This window comes from Myzus persicae, unplaced genomic scaffold, assembly GCF_001856785.1.
Source record: "Myzus persicae strain clone G006 unplaced genomic scaffold, MPER_G0061.0, whole genome shotgun sequence".
Lineage (NCBI taxonomy): Eukaryota > Metazoa > Arthropoda > Insecta > Hemiptera > Aphididae > Myzus > Myzus persicae.
The window spans coordinates 149,675-162,337 of record NW_019100548.1 but is presented as its reverse complement, the minus strand read 5'-3'; the positions used below and the strand labels follow the sequence as shown (position 1 = coordinate 162,337).

The following is a 12,663-nucleotide window of genomic DNA, read 5'->3' as shown; positions in this document are numbered from 1 at the left end:
ATATTATGTGTCATCTTCATTTAAACAAAAAACAAATGTTTAAACAATTCAAGTTAGTTACATATTACTCGTGTTGTTTGTGTTCCATCCTGTTTAGTGTATTCCGTGGTCAAATTAAGTAGTATGTAAATATCGAGAGTGAATTGTTTAAATTTATTTTTTTTTTTTTTTTTAAAAATTTTTTTATTTTAAATTTTTTTTTTTTTTTTTTTTTTTTTTTTTTTTTTTTTTTTCATAAAAAATGTATTATATATTATCAACCATGATGATTTTCAAATTTAATAAGAAAATTAATAATATCCTTTGACCACCGTACTTATTGCATCGACGCCGATCCCACAACCGCGGTTACCATGCTTACGGGTTTAGTACGTCTTTAACGGCGAGTCGGCAAGACTGATTACCGAACAGTTGATATAGTTTCGACCACTGAAACGGCCCCTAAGATCTCATTTAACTGTCGTACAAACCGCAGTATATGTAAATAATAGATTTGCGGTTCCATCTGGTACATTAATTTACTGTCGACCAATATACAGATTAAACGTTTGAAAGAAAAATCTATAATTGGCTATCATAGTGTTAAAAAAAAAACTACAAACTACATGCTTACAAGTTACAAATTGATATAATATTAAGCACTAACATAAGTCGATTTTTTTTTAATATAATAAAAATATGTCAAGACTTGTACTCTTTTTGCAACAAGTTCCCAAAATATCATGTAATTTATATGCATGTGCCTGGTAGGTATTATCCATGCACATAATATTGCGATAATAGTATACAATTTTTAATATATTTTCGCAATTGTTCTGTTTTCAGTATTTTGTATTCGATTTTCATATGCCAACTGTAATGTTATTTGATAAGATCATAACACTATCGGTAAGTAATTCATGTTATATATCAAAGTAACTAAATTATTTCTATGCGTATAGAATGGGCCGTCGTAGTGTTCTTTCCAATAGCTAATAGGTAATGTTAACAAATATATAGGACGATGGCGGGTAACTATACCTAGAACTTACCTGTATACAGGTATATAAATTATACATAATATAGGTATATTATATGGGTACATACAAAAGAAACAAAATCGTAACTAAAATGTCATAGTAAGTTTATTCCACCCACAGAACTTTTTTAATATTAGTATCGTTAAACAGCAATGAAAAAATTATCCCTAAACACATCACTTAAAACATAATATTATACTTTTAGTTGTAAGGTACCCACTTTAATAACTTTAGGTACTTCACATTTAACTAGTTCACTACAACTAATTAATTTCACAGTGCTCTGACCAGGAAACTAAAAAGTAATCTAGGTTAAATAAATTAATACATTTTTAACATAAAATGCACATGCATTAGTTATAATTTATTCATTGTATTTACCTTTTACGATTAATACGACATAAAATTCATGTTTAATATAAAATATTACAAGTACATTTAGATAACATCGTTTTTTTATGTATATAATACATACCTACTCCAAAAGGTTCGGAGTGATAATTTTGAATTTTAAAAGAAACGCCATGTATAATTGTATATAGAATATATTATCGCGTTTCGATACGCAAAGACATTATAATATAATAATATATTATTGTCAAAACTGAAGTGTTTTATTTATATCCCTATAAAGAAGTAATGTTCCATAACAATATATATTTCAAAATTAAACATAAAATATAAAAGATATAAGCAATAAACATATGTAAATAAAATAAAGTATATGCTTAATAATTGTATAGACATATTTTCACATTATATTACCTTAAATATAACGAATAATCCTATTTAATAAAATGTAATATAAAACACTAACGATTTTTTCATAAAAAAAAGTCCAAGTTATTGGGGAGATATTCTTAACACAAGTGTTTAAAAAAATATTCTTCAAGTTGTATTGCCTATTTAACAATTGCATATAAATTATTTACAATTTTAGCAGAGTATTAACAATGTGAGTATATGTTCTTTAAATATATGCTTTTCAGTAACCTGCAATTTTACTGCTCTGTTTTCCCAAGGTATTTCAACATGAAAAATAGTTATTTTACAATAATAATATTTTATTGTTATGGTTATTACGTTTTATTTGAATTTATTACATTATTTATTCTTAATAAAAGCCAGTATTTGCATAATTATTTTTTTCAGTCTTTTGCAATACGACTATTAAACAGTAGCTATCATGTACCTAATACCTTTATATATTCATTACATGGATATTTTTTTTTTAAGTGGAGCACTCCATATGATGAAAAATCTACTTACTATCTTTCACTTAGTCCATACTAATTTATTCATTTGATTTATTTACGATGTAAGAATTTTTAGATTTTAAAATTTAAATTTAAATTCATAAAACGTCGTTTTCCGAAAATATAGGTAATATTGTTCCAAAAACTTCCTCGTACGTATACCTATAAATAAACTAAAAACGTTATTAAAATATTAAGTCGTACCCACTAAAATGCATATGAATTAAAACTAAAAGAGTTTCACTAAGCATAGTCCTTCAGCTCTAAAGTGATTATTGTCAAATTTTCTGTATTTTTTTACAAAGTTACTCCAGAATTTTATTATGTAATCATTATAATTTTTAGCTTATACAAATAGTGAGAATATTGAAATATGCCACTAGACTTACACAGTCGTCTAGAATATTGTAATGATTAACACTTTTGAAAGTAACTGACGTAGATATACTAATTTATTTTTCAAACATACGAATATGATAATATATTTTATTTGTTTTATTATGCAATATATATTTTATTATACATTAAAATAATTGCAAAAACCCGACATTTATTAAAACGACATTGCATATTTATGAGGTCAATACAGGTTTTTATGTTTTCTTTAAAAAATAATGTCTTTATGAAAAATCTTCAGGTTTTGCATTCTAAAAAAATCCTAAGGTCAGGCACGGTGGTTGGATCATTCAAGATCGACTTACACACCGTCTATGACACGCCCGGTACATTGCATTTTCTTTTTTCATAATTTGTTTATTATTGTTTTTTTACTATCCTTTGTACACTTTTGTACTATATCTACCAAACATATTATTGTATAATGCAACGTACACACACTTGTACACACACACAAACACACAGACACACACTCGCATAAGCACACATTATCACCTATTATACACGAATTGATACTCACGTAATTTTGCTTGTTTACCATGTTTTGTCTTATTGTAATTTATTCAACAATACATCCCATTCTATATTATGTTGTCTGTAATACTTACATAATAGTCCGCATAGTCCGTTAAAAATGTTTCAACAATATGGTCATTGCAGGTGTTTTGTACAACCAGGGATTCGGTGGGAATGGGATTGCAAAATAATTTCACTGGTAGGACAATAATATTATAATTTCGTTTGGTTCGATACAAATTTTTTTTTTCTCTAGGATATTATAATCCGAGAGGTACGTGGCATTATACTTTTTCCGTGTTCGAATTTTTCGTATGAGCAGTAATATTTGTGATTGATTCAAAAACGTTTTTTTTTTTTTTTTACTGCAATACCTACCCATGTAATGAAATTACACCGAAACCTTGGTCGTTCAAAATGCACCATTTGCAGTGTTTTTAGACCATAATATATTTAAACGGTCTATGTTATTATATTTATCGAATATTTTCTGATTTTTCGGAATGCTTTATTAAACCTAATATAATATTTTTGGCTTTACCTATGTTTTAATTTTAAAAATGTCTCTTGTTTTATCGACTTTATTTTGTCAGGGAATAATTTATATGAATAATATAAAAAGTGACTTACAAAACAATACGATGTTGTTGGCCAAACACAATCAAACATTAGTCATCATTCATCATGTACCATTGAAAATATATATTTTTTTTTGTTTTAATTTCGAACATCTATTGAAATTCATTGTGATTAAAACTCCATATTGTATAATATTCATATTATTTTATTGATTTATTATATAATTAGTTTCATTAATAAATAAACTAAAGTGTATATAATTAATTGGAATTTGTTTAATAATCGCTTTATTAACTGGGGACACTAACGAAATAGTTGTGGAACATATTTGGTCATTAAGCTCGAAATTTGTAATATTTAAAACAATAATTGTATAAGGTTATCTATTTGTTCTAATTCCGAGCAATTTTTTTTGAAACTAAACATGATAAAAATCATTCTTATATTCCATGGATAACGATAATTATTAACAATATAGTAAAAAATATAACTAAAAATTTGAGATTAAATATATTTAATAACTAATAACGTAACAAAATTAAATTCCTTAGCACTTTAAGATTAATAGTATAATAATAAGAAACCGAAACAAATCTCCAATGCTTTTATAAATATTTGATCTTTTTTTAATCAAGAAATCCTTGCTATTAGTTGCCATTAAGTAATTTATCTTATAATTAAATTTAACATGGTGATTGATAAACCATTTATTTTATCTTGAACGACCTGATTGTTGAAAAATATATTCTGTATAAAAAATTAAACGAATTAAACCAATTAAATGAAAGTTGAAATTCGTTAAATTAAAACTGAAACAGTTTAAGGTTTTTTGGAATTCATATATGTGTTTAAAAACTGTCTTAAATAGTTTAATGATTTAAAATAATTAAATTAAACCATAAATATTGTACTATAATAAGTATTACAATTAGAACTCAGTATATTACAAATTCGATATACCTCCAATAGAATAAATAATATCTAAAAATAAGAATAATATATTTATGTTAATACAATACAAGAAGATATGTTATAACTATGATTTGTATAATATATTACTATAAGTACAGATACACTTAATACCGTTTGTTTAATCTTAACCCTAAATTAATACCTAATTTATTTTCTAAGTTTCTAATTTATAATGAATGCAACGTGTTAGTAAAATGCGAATGGTGCCTGTGTCTTAAAATCCATTATTGGATTCAAAAATAACCATATTACGACTACAATATCGATGGGAAAATAAATTGTATCCACTTAACAATCATTTGCATCAAACCTAAATGTTGAATTTATAAAATAAATAACGTTTAATATTATTCCGGAAAAATACAATTTACGCTTACAATTTTTATTGAGACACATGTCCGCGCCAGTCCAAAATGGATTTAACACGAGGCATGTGTTGAGTTCACATTATTTTATTATTTAGACTGACACGTATTTGTATTGTTGTACCTACACGAATTGCTGGACTTGTATTTTGTTTTTGTTCTCTGTCTGTCCAAACGCTCAAAAAGGTCTTACAATCCAGACACATATTAAAAGCGTCAAAACTGTGGGGCAGCTTTAAATTAGACGTTGGCACCGTCTGGTACCAGCCAGGTACATTATGGAGTTAACACTATAAACATTGTATAGAAAAAAAAAATTAATAATTGTTAATAATCATGTACAATGTAGATAAACACCAAGTAATGAGTGTACAGAGATCGATATATATATATATAGGAATGTTTTAGTATTATTATTTTTTTTGTTGTTTACAACAATATTCTCCCATTCAACATCAATATAATATCTATATATTGTTGATAATCATTTAATATTATATTCCGCAATAGACATCATTGTATTTCACCATGTAACACATGTCATACTTAGTTCGTTTTCCCTCTCGCATATTATAATTTATAATAAAACTGTCTCATTCATTTTTTTTTTTTCATCGCATGAAGTATTTCCTCTTCTGATATAATATAATACATACATCCAATTATGGTGTTTGGCTCGGTAGCTTTATTTTCGTCGAAACTTTTCCCACATTATAGCATGTTTTTTTATACTTCACTATATTTTATTAAAATCCCAAAATATCTAGAATTCGACAAATATTCCTTTGAAAAAAATGCACCTTGATACTTTTATATTATCTACCTACCTATAGAATTTAGCTGTCAATGGCCATAGACTGAATCCTCCTTTGCTTTTACCTACAACTGACTTTTGATGTGCATGGTTTTCTACGCGCTGCCGTTTTCGATTAAATCAAAACCTCGATCAGGCTAATTGCAATGATTTTTTTTAACCAAATTTGTATTGCCACCGGCATACTAATTGCACTCTGAAATTAGTAAAATTACATTGTATTAGTTGTGACGTCAGAACATATTAGTGTACAACACAATATTCGTGTGCGTTATCGTCAAAAAAGAAATGTATGAATGAAGTCGAAGGGATAAATAATATATATTTTCTTGTCATTTATAATAAAATTCATAATAAAAAAATATAATTTGTTTGTTCTAATAAAATTATAAATAAATATAAAATATAAATCAATTACGTTTTCTGCAGATAACATTTATAATGAGATAACGAGTTATCAGCTTTAAGGAATAATCTTGAAGTCACTGTAATTTTTAACTATGTGCTCAAGTAGTAAATTATGTTCATCAATAACTAATATAGGACAGTAGACACCGTCTAGAAAACAATAGGTACTCGTTCTGCAGCTCACAAACATTATATATTACTTTTCTAAATATTTATGATTTCATTAGGTCCTTATTTTAATGTTGTGTCACTTGTCTATATATTTTTCAAAATATTCGTTCAAAGTCTTTGATTGCAATATTAACATTTAAAAATTATTCAATCGATAAGTACTGAAATCCGAATATATAATATCCAATAGGAACTTACGTAATAATGATTTTGCGTTTAAATGAATTATGTCTCCACGACAAAGTAAATTAATTACAATTTTTATAATTAGTCTTGAATTAATATTTAATAACAAACTAACGAGAGACAATACTAATTACAATTAAATGTATTAACTATTAGCACTGTAGGCAGAGCTATTTTTGAACACCCCATTAATGTAATTGACTTATTTTTTTTTAAGCAGTTATAAATTATACTTAAAAGAGCACTACTAATTGTTTAGATTATAATATTATAAATGCAAACTCCAATCCTAAAGATGTGAAATCACTACATATTTGAAAAAATCAATATATTCTTTTTTAATTTTACACATTTTGAAATAGTTTTCATTCATAATGTAGCAATTGTAAATTATTAAGAAATTCTGTAGAATTTACTAAGATTTTACCGGTTACCAATAAACTTTATACTTAAATGTACGATATTTGATCGTTTATTTTTCTTTGGTGCATTGTTTATTTTCTTTGTTTATGTAGATTTAAAATAATATAAAAACGTATAATTTAACTGAGTACAAACTAACTACAGTATAAAAATACCTATTTCTTAATAATTAAAACGAAAATAATAAAATAAACGATAATAAGTATTATTCTTTCGACTTATTATTTATTTTGTTCTACTTGAATCCAGTGATTTTTTAACTATAGCCAAAGTAATTGTTAACAAAATTACTAAAACAGTTGTGCGTAAATACATATCAAATAGTAATTAAAAATATTTATGTATTGGATGAATTTCTAGTAGGCACTCTAAACTTTTAAGAAACAATAAAAAGGTTCTGATATCGAAAACGGTTTCGTTCATTATTTTTTTACCACATTCTTTTTTCAATTATTTATTTTTTAGATTTATTTTTATTAATTAAAAAAACCGACTTAAACGAATCTTTTATTTTTTTTTTTCTTGTTGTATAATTCCAATATAAAAATCACTGTAACATTGGTGTGCTGTGACATTTCAGAGCATCAATTTTATCACAAATGGGCTCTTCTCACCGACCCAGACGACATAGCCGGAGGGCCCAAGGGATATCTAAAATGTGACATCAGCGTAATCGGAAAAGGAGACACCATTAAAATACCACCAAAAACGGAAAAAGATGAAGACGACATTGAGGCGTAAGTTTTGCATAATATTCGATTGTTATAAGGAGGTATATTACAAATCGAATTGTTGTATTTTCGATTACGGGTTATCTAACAAAACTAAAATCTTTAAATGTGAGTATAGCAGGATGAGTAGATGGTTAAGTTCAAAAATTAAAAGGCCAACGGAGAGTACGTGTCCATGCTCACCTGACATAATTTATAAGTTTTTTATTACTTGTATAATAGACATTTAAGCCATTATATTGTTAATACAGAAATAGCAACTAATTTATAGTGACCACTGGACATGCTGGGTATATATGACGGCTACGGTTATAGCACTGAGAAACGAAATTTTCACCACATAAAAAGGAGAACTGTGAAATATTGTTTTTTTATTTTTACGATGTCAAAACTACAAAAAAAAGTTATTCTGAAAATCACAAAAATAGTGGTTTTTTGAAACAATATCAACCTTTTTTTGTTCAAGCGATATCAAAAAAATGAAAAAACAACATTTCGCAGAATATAATGTTCTCAAGTTCTCAACCATATTGTAGATCAATATGGAGTATTAACTATCACTATTACAGCCTGAGTCGTTCTATCCCACGCAAAATAATTTTTCTATATTGTACATCAATTGTAAGACGGAGGTAACACTTTTTGGGTGTACCGTTCTTTAATGTGCAATGGTATTGACAGAAATTGGTTCCCTCTAATAATAAAACAATAGGATGGCTGTATATTATAAAATCAATGCTTTAATGTTTATTGTTATTTGTTGATATATATAATATATAAAATAAGTAAATATTTCATTCATGTGAAATTGTCCATATATATATATATATATATATATATAATGTACTAACTAATGTTTCAATGGCTTCAAACTGCAGTAATATAAAATAACAAGCAACGGGTAAAAGGGTAAAACTTCAAGAAATCACTTCCAATATATTTACTATTCACTCGTATAATATTTGTATGCCATCTAACCCAGCGGTTCCCAAACTTTCTCCCATAGTGGTGCCACTTTATGAGTCACGGCACACTTTGGATACATATTATATACTTATCGAATAATAGGTATATAATGATGTCGGGTATTATTATCGTTTTATATAAATATATATATCACAGAACTAGAATTGAACTATTATGCAAACAACATCAAGCACACGTTTCACATTAAAATTTATAATTATATCTTTTTATTTGTAAATTTAAAGTTAATTTTTGTATTAATTATTTTTATTTGTATTATACATTTTAATATTTTGAAAAAAATCATTTTATGTTTTTTTATAAAAAAAAGTTCAAGTATTGTCTCGGCACACCTTTCAAATTTCACGGCAGATCCTTTGGGAAACACTTATCTAACCTCTTATTTTCTCGCTATTTATCAATAGCATATTAAAGGACCAACGACTAAATAATAGATGATAATAAATTAATATAGGTAATATAATATATGTGAGTGCCTAATGTTTTCGTGCCTCACTGGGCAAATCATTGACAAATCACTGAGACTCTAATTTTTGTCTAGAACCCAAGTTTGGGAACCACTGGGCTAGTTTTTAGGATATGGCTCAAGATTATTTTACGGTACAAATTTATTTTATGACTGACCTAAGTTATCTGGTTAAATAGTAGGCATGTTATAAATATAAACTTTACAACATTCTAAACAATAAAACTGACTCTATACAACTATTTTAGGCCAAATTCTTTTCAAAGTCCCATACATCGTCCTACATACCATTCTGTTAGTTCCATATCTCCTTTGTCTTCTTTACTCATCGTTATGAAGATAATGAACCTTTTTGCCATATTTCGTTACCTAATTCATTATTGGACCTCTCCTGCTCTTATCTGTAAATTTGTCATATTTTGTTATACGAAATTTATACTATTCACATATTATACATCGTACGTTTATAAACTTATTATATTATTTCACAGTTCACATTATTTTATTATTATTGTCAACCAAATCACATGTTTGTTCCTTAAATCTATTTAAATAAATTAATAAAAATATATACTCTGAAATGGACACGGACTCACTATTCAATAGTTAATAATTGAATTAAAATTTAACATATAAATTACAGTGACCTACTCAGTGATTAAGTACACTTAATTACGGCCAAGCGACTCTCGGTGTTTTTTTTTAACAATTGTAAATCGTATCTTTTTACCGATCATTATTTTAATTCCACAACCTCCTAGCTATATATGTTACAACAAAAGTGTTATGCCTCTTTGTCAAATTAATCTGCTAAGATTGTGTTTGTGACATTATCCGTGCACAATATTATACATTTATAAGTGTATTCACCATTCCGTTGTGAATACCTAAGTGAGCTTACGAAAAACCATACGTATCAAATCCTCAAATTTTTAAATCGTCAATAGGATATTTTATTTACTTACTCAGAGAGAATATCTCTCAACTTTTGATTAAAAATGTTCCAAAAGAAAAATAGTAGAACGTTTATAAATAAAACATTATTATGTTCGTGAGCTGTAAGTTTCGATGTTTATATTTTGTGTTTGTGTTTAATTTTTTTTTTTTTGAAACAGCGAGCTATATATAATTTTTAATTTTAGAACATTTGAATCCATAATAATCAAATATTTTGACCCTATAGTTTTAATAAATGTTCGCGGTTAACCCTACTACTCCACTCCATCTGTTGTGTAGAAACTTTTAGTGTTTATAAATAATAGACTACTGTTGGTTCAATGTTTGTTTGAGGGCAGCCATGATTTTAAATAAACGAAATTTCATATAAATCACTAAGATAAAAATAAGTAAAAATTTCTATCTTATTTTTCAAAATCGTATTTCAAGTATTTTTATGAAACGAAAAAAAATCAGAAGATAAATTAATGTTAGTTGAGTGGGTGAAAAAATCACTATATAACCACATAATATAATAGTATATTATTACGGCCGAAAAAAAAAGAGAAAATGCTATACACGCACTTCCCAGTGGGTGACTGTGTAGCTAGAGAGTTTTAGGGTAATTGATTGAGCGACTCGTGTAGGCGATCCACTGGCCTAGGTACATAATAATATAATACGAGCATCGTGCTTTCTGCCGTCAAATAATCTGGTCTGATCACGAGACTAAAATAATAATCATTATAGTTGATTGATCACTCGTGCACGGTGTTGAGACGTATATCTGTAGATGATAATATTAATCATCTATTATATTTATATTATCTAGACATAAATTTGAATATCGTTATCTATTTTATAGATGAAAACTTCAGTCATCTCCTGTAGTTTACATCGATAAATTATGATTGCCTTTTATCCGTTAAATGGATAATTTTAGTTGGGTTTATATTTTTTATCTTCATCTGGACTGAACACTGGTCGTGCGGGACGTCTATTACACGACTGCTCTTACAATAAAATTAAATGATTACAGCAACCTGCTGTTGCCGGACGGTGTGCCGGTGGACCGACAGAGGGCAAAGTACGTGGTGAGGATATACAGGGCTGACGGTCTGCCGAAAATGAACAGCACGCTGGTGGCGAACGTGAAAAAAGCGTTTACCGGAGAGAACCGAGACCTGGTCGACCCCTTCGTACAAGTATCGTTCGCCGGGCTGACCGTAAGTCAATCGTGTTTGAGTGGATAACGTAATTATTCGTCATCGAAGTCGTTACCATCACTAAATGGTATATTGTCTTCGAGTGCAAAGATGCGGATATTTAATTCATTCCTTCGTATTATGGCTAGGAATTCAGGTGATATTGATAAACGCTTTGGAAAATCAAGTGTTATAAAATATCAATGGAAGTTATTTTCGTGATAATAATATAATATTAATGAAATCAATCGAAGATTTTAGTCTCAATTAAAGTACAGCATATGTAACTGAAATATCACGATTAAATAAGTTTCGGTTTAAGTTACCAGCGACATATCTTAAACATAAACACCGGTGATCAAAAAATGGTAAATTTTTAGGGATATGAAAGTAATAAACTGTTGGGTCTCTTACTGTCTCACTTTTCACAAAATATAAAGCTGTACTTGTACTCAAATTGTTGAACTTTAAAATGGATAACCTAAAATAATACCGAGTCAGTATTGTGAGTCAGACTCAGAGCTATTCAGTATACTCATTATTCATAAGTCATTACTAAACAATTTCTAAAATTCAAGTCATACTCACAAAATACAAGTAAAACTTTTACTCAGCTGTAATTTATCTGTATTAAAATGTCTACGAAAAAAGTATATCGCTAAAAAGTAAAAATAATCCACCAGATTTTATTAAAAAATGATATTATAACACCAGCACAGGGTCGTGGCGTATCCGATTCAAAATAACTTATTACAAATAAAATAAAATAAACAATATTATGTAATTATACATACCGCCTAGGTGTTTCATAATGAAATCGATATTAAATAATTGCAAATTATTACAAAACCTCTACACTGTTTATCGTAGCAATAATACTTTATTTTTATTACAAAGCGTTTTAAAATTCATAATTTATGGTTTATTGAAAATTATCCATTTACTTCATTAATTTTATCCTAGTTTATCAGAAAATAATAAAAATAGCATCATAATATTATAGCATGTGGCGGACTTACAAAAAATGTCTACTATAGCCTTATATACATTTATCAAGTATCTTTTTTATGAAAAAGTCGATACTTAATTATTTAGTCATTTATTCTGATGAAATAAATGTTAATTTTACATTTCGACTTACAAAATAACAACATTAAGTTTAATATCAGATAATAAATGTCAGTTTAGTATTGGTATAAAGTAGGTACAAGACATTTATATAAATTTATATTA

The 12,663-nt window shown here is 27.3% G+C and overlaps 1 protein-coding gene across 3 annotated transcripts in view; it reads left to right on the top strand.

Annotated features, from left to right (window-relative positions):
- Nucleotides 1-12,663, top strand: part of LOC111032162 (otoferlin-like) — a 142,488-nt gene that overhangs the window by 119,286 nt on the left and 10,539 nt on the right. For 2 of the 3 annotated variants that reach the window (XM_022312409.1, XM_022312398.1), the window contains exons 7-10: nucleotides 826-888; nucleotides 5,290-5,374; nucleotides 7,686-7,842; nucleotides 11,265-11,451. In XM_022312409.1, the coding sequence (XP_022168101.1) occupies nucleotides 826-888; nucleotides 5,290-5,374; nucleotides 7,686-7,842; nucleotides 11,265-11,451 (492 nt within the window). Of the gene's footprint in view, nucleotides 1-825; nucleotides 889-2,912; nucleotides 2,998-5,289; nucleotides 5,375-7,685; nucleotides 7,843-11,264; nucleotides 11,452-12,663 lie in introns of all 3 variants that reach the window. The other variant, XM_022312404.1, reaches the window with a different exon arrangement.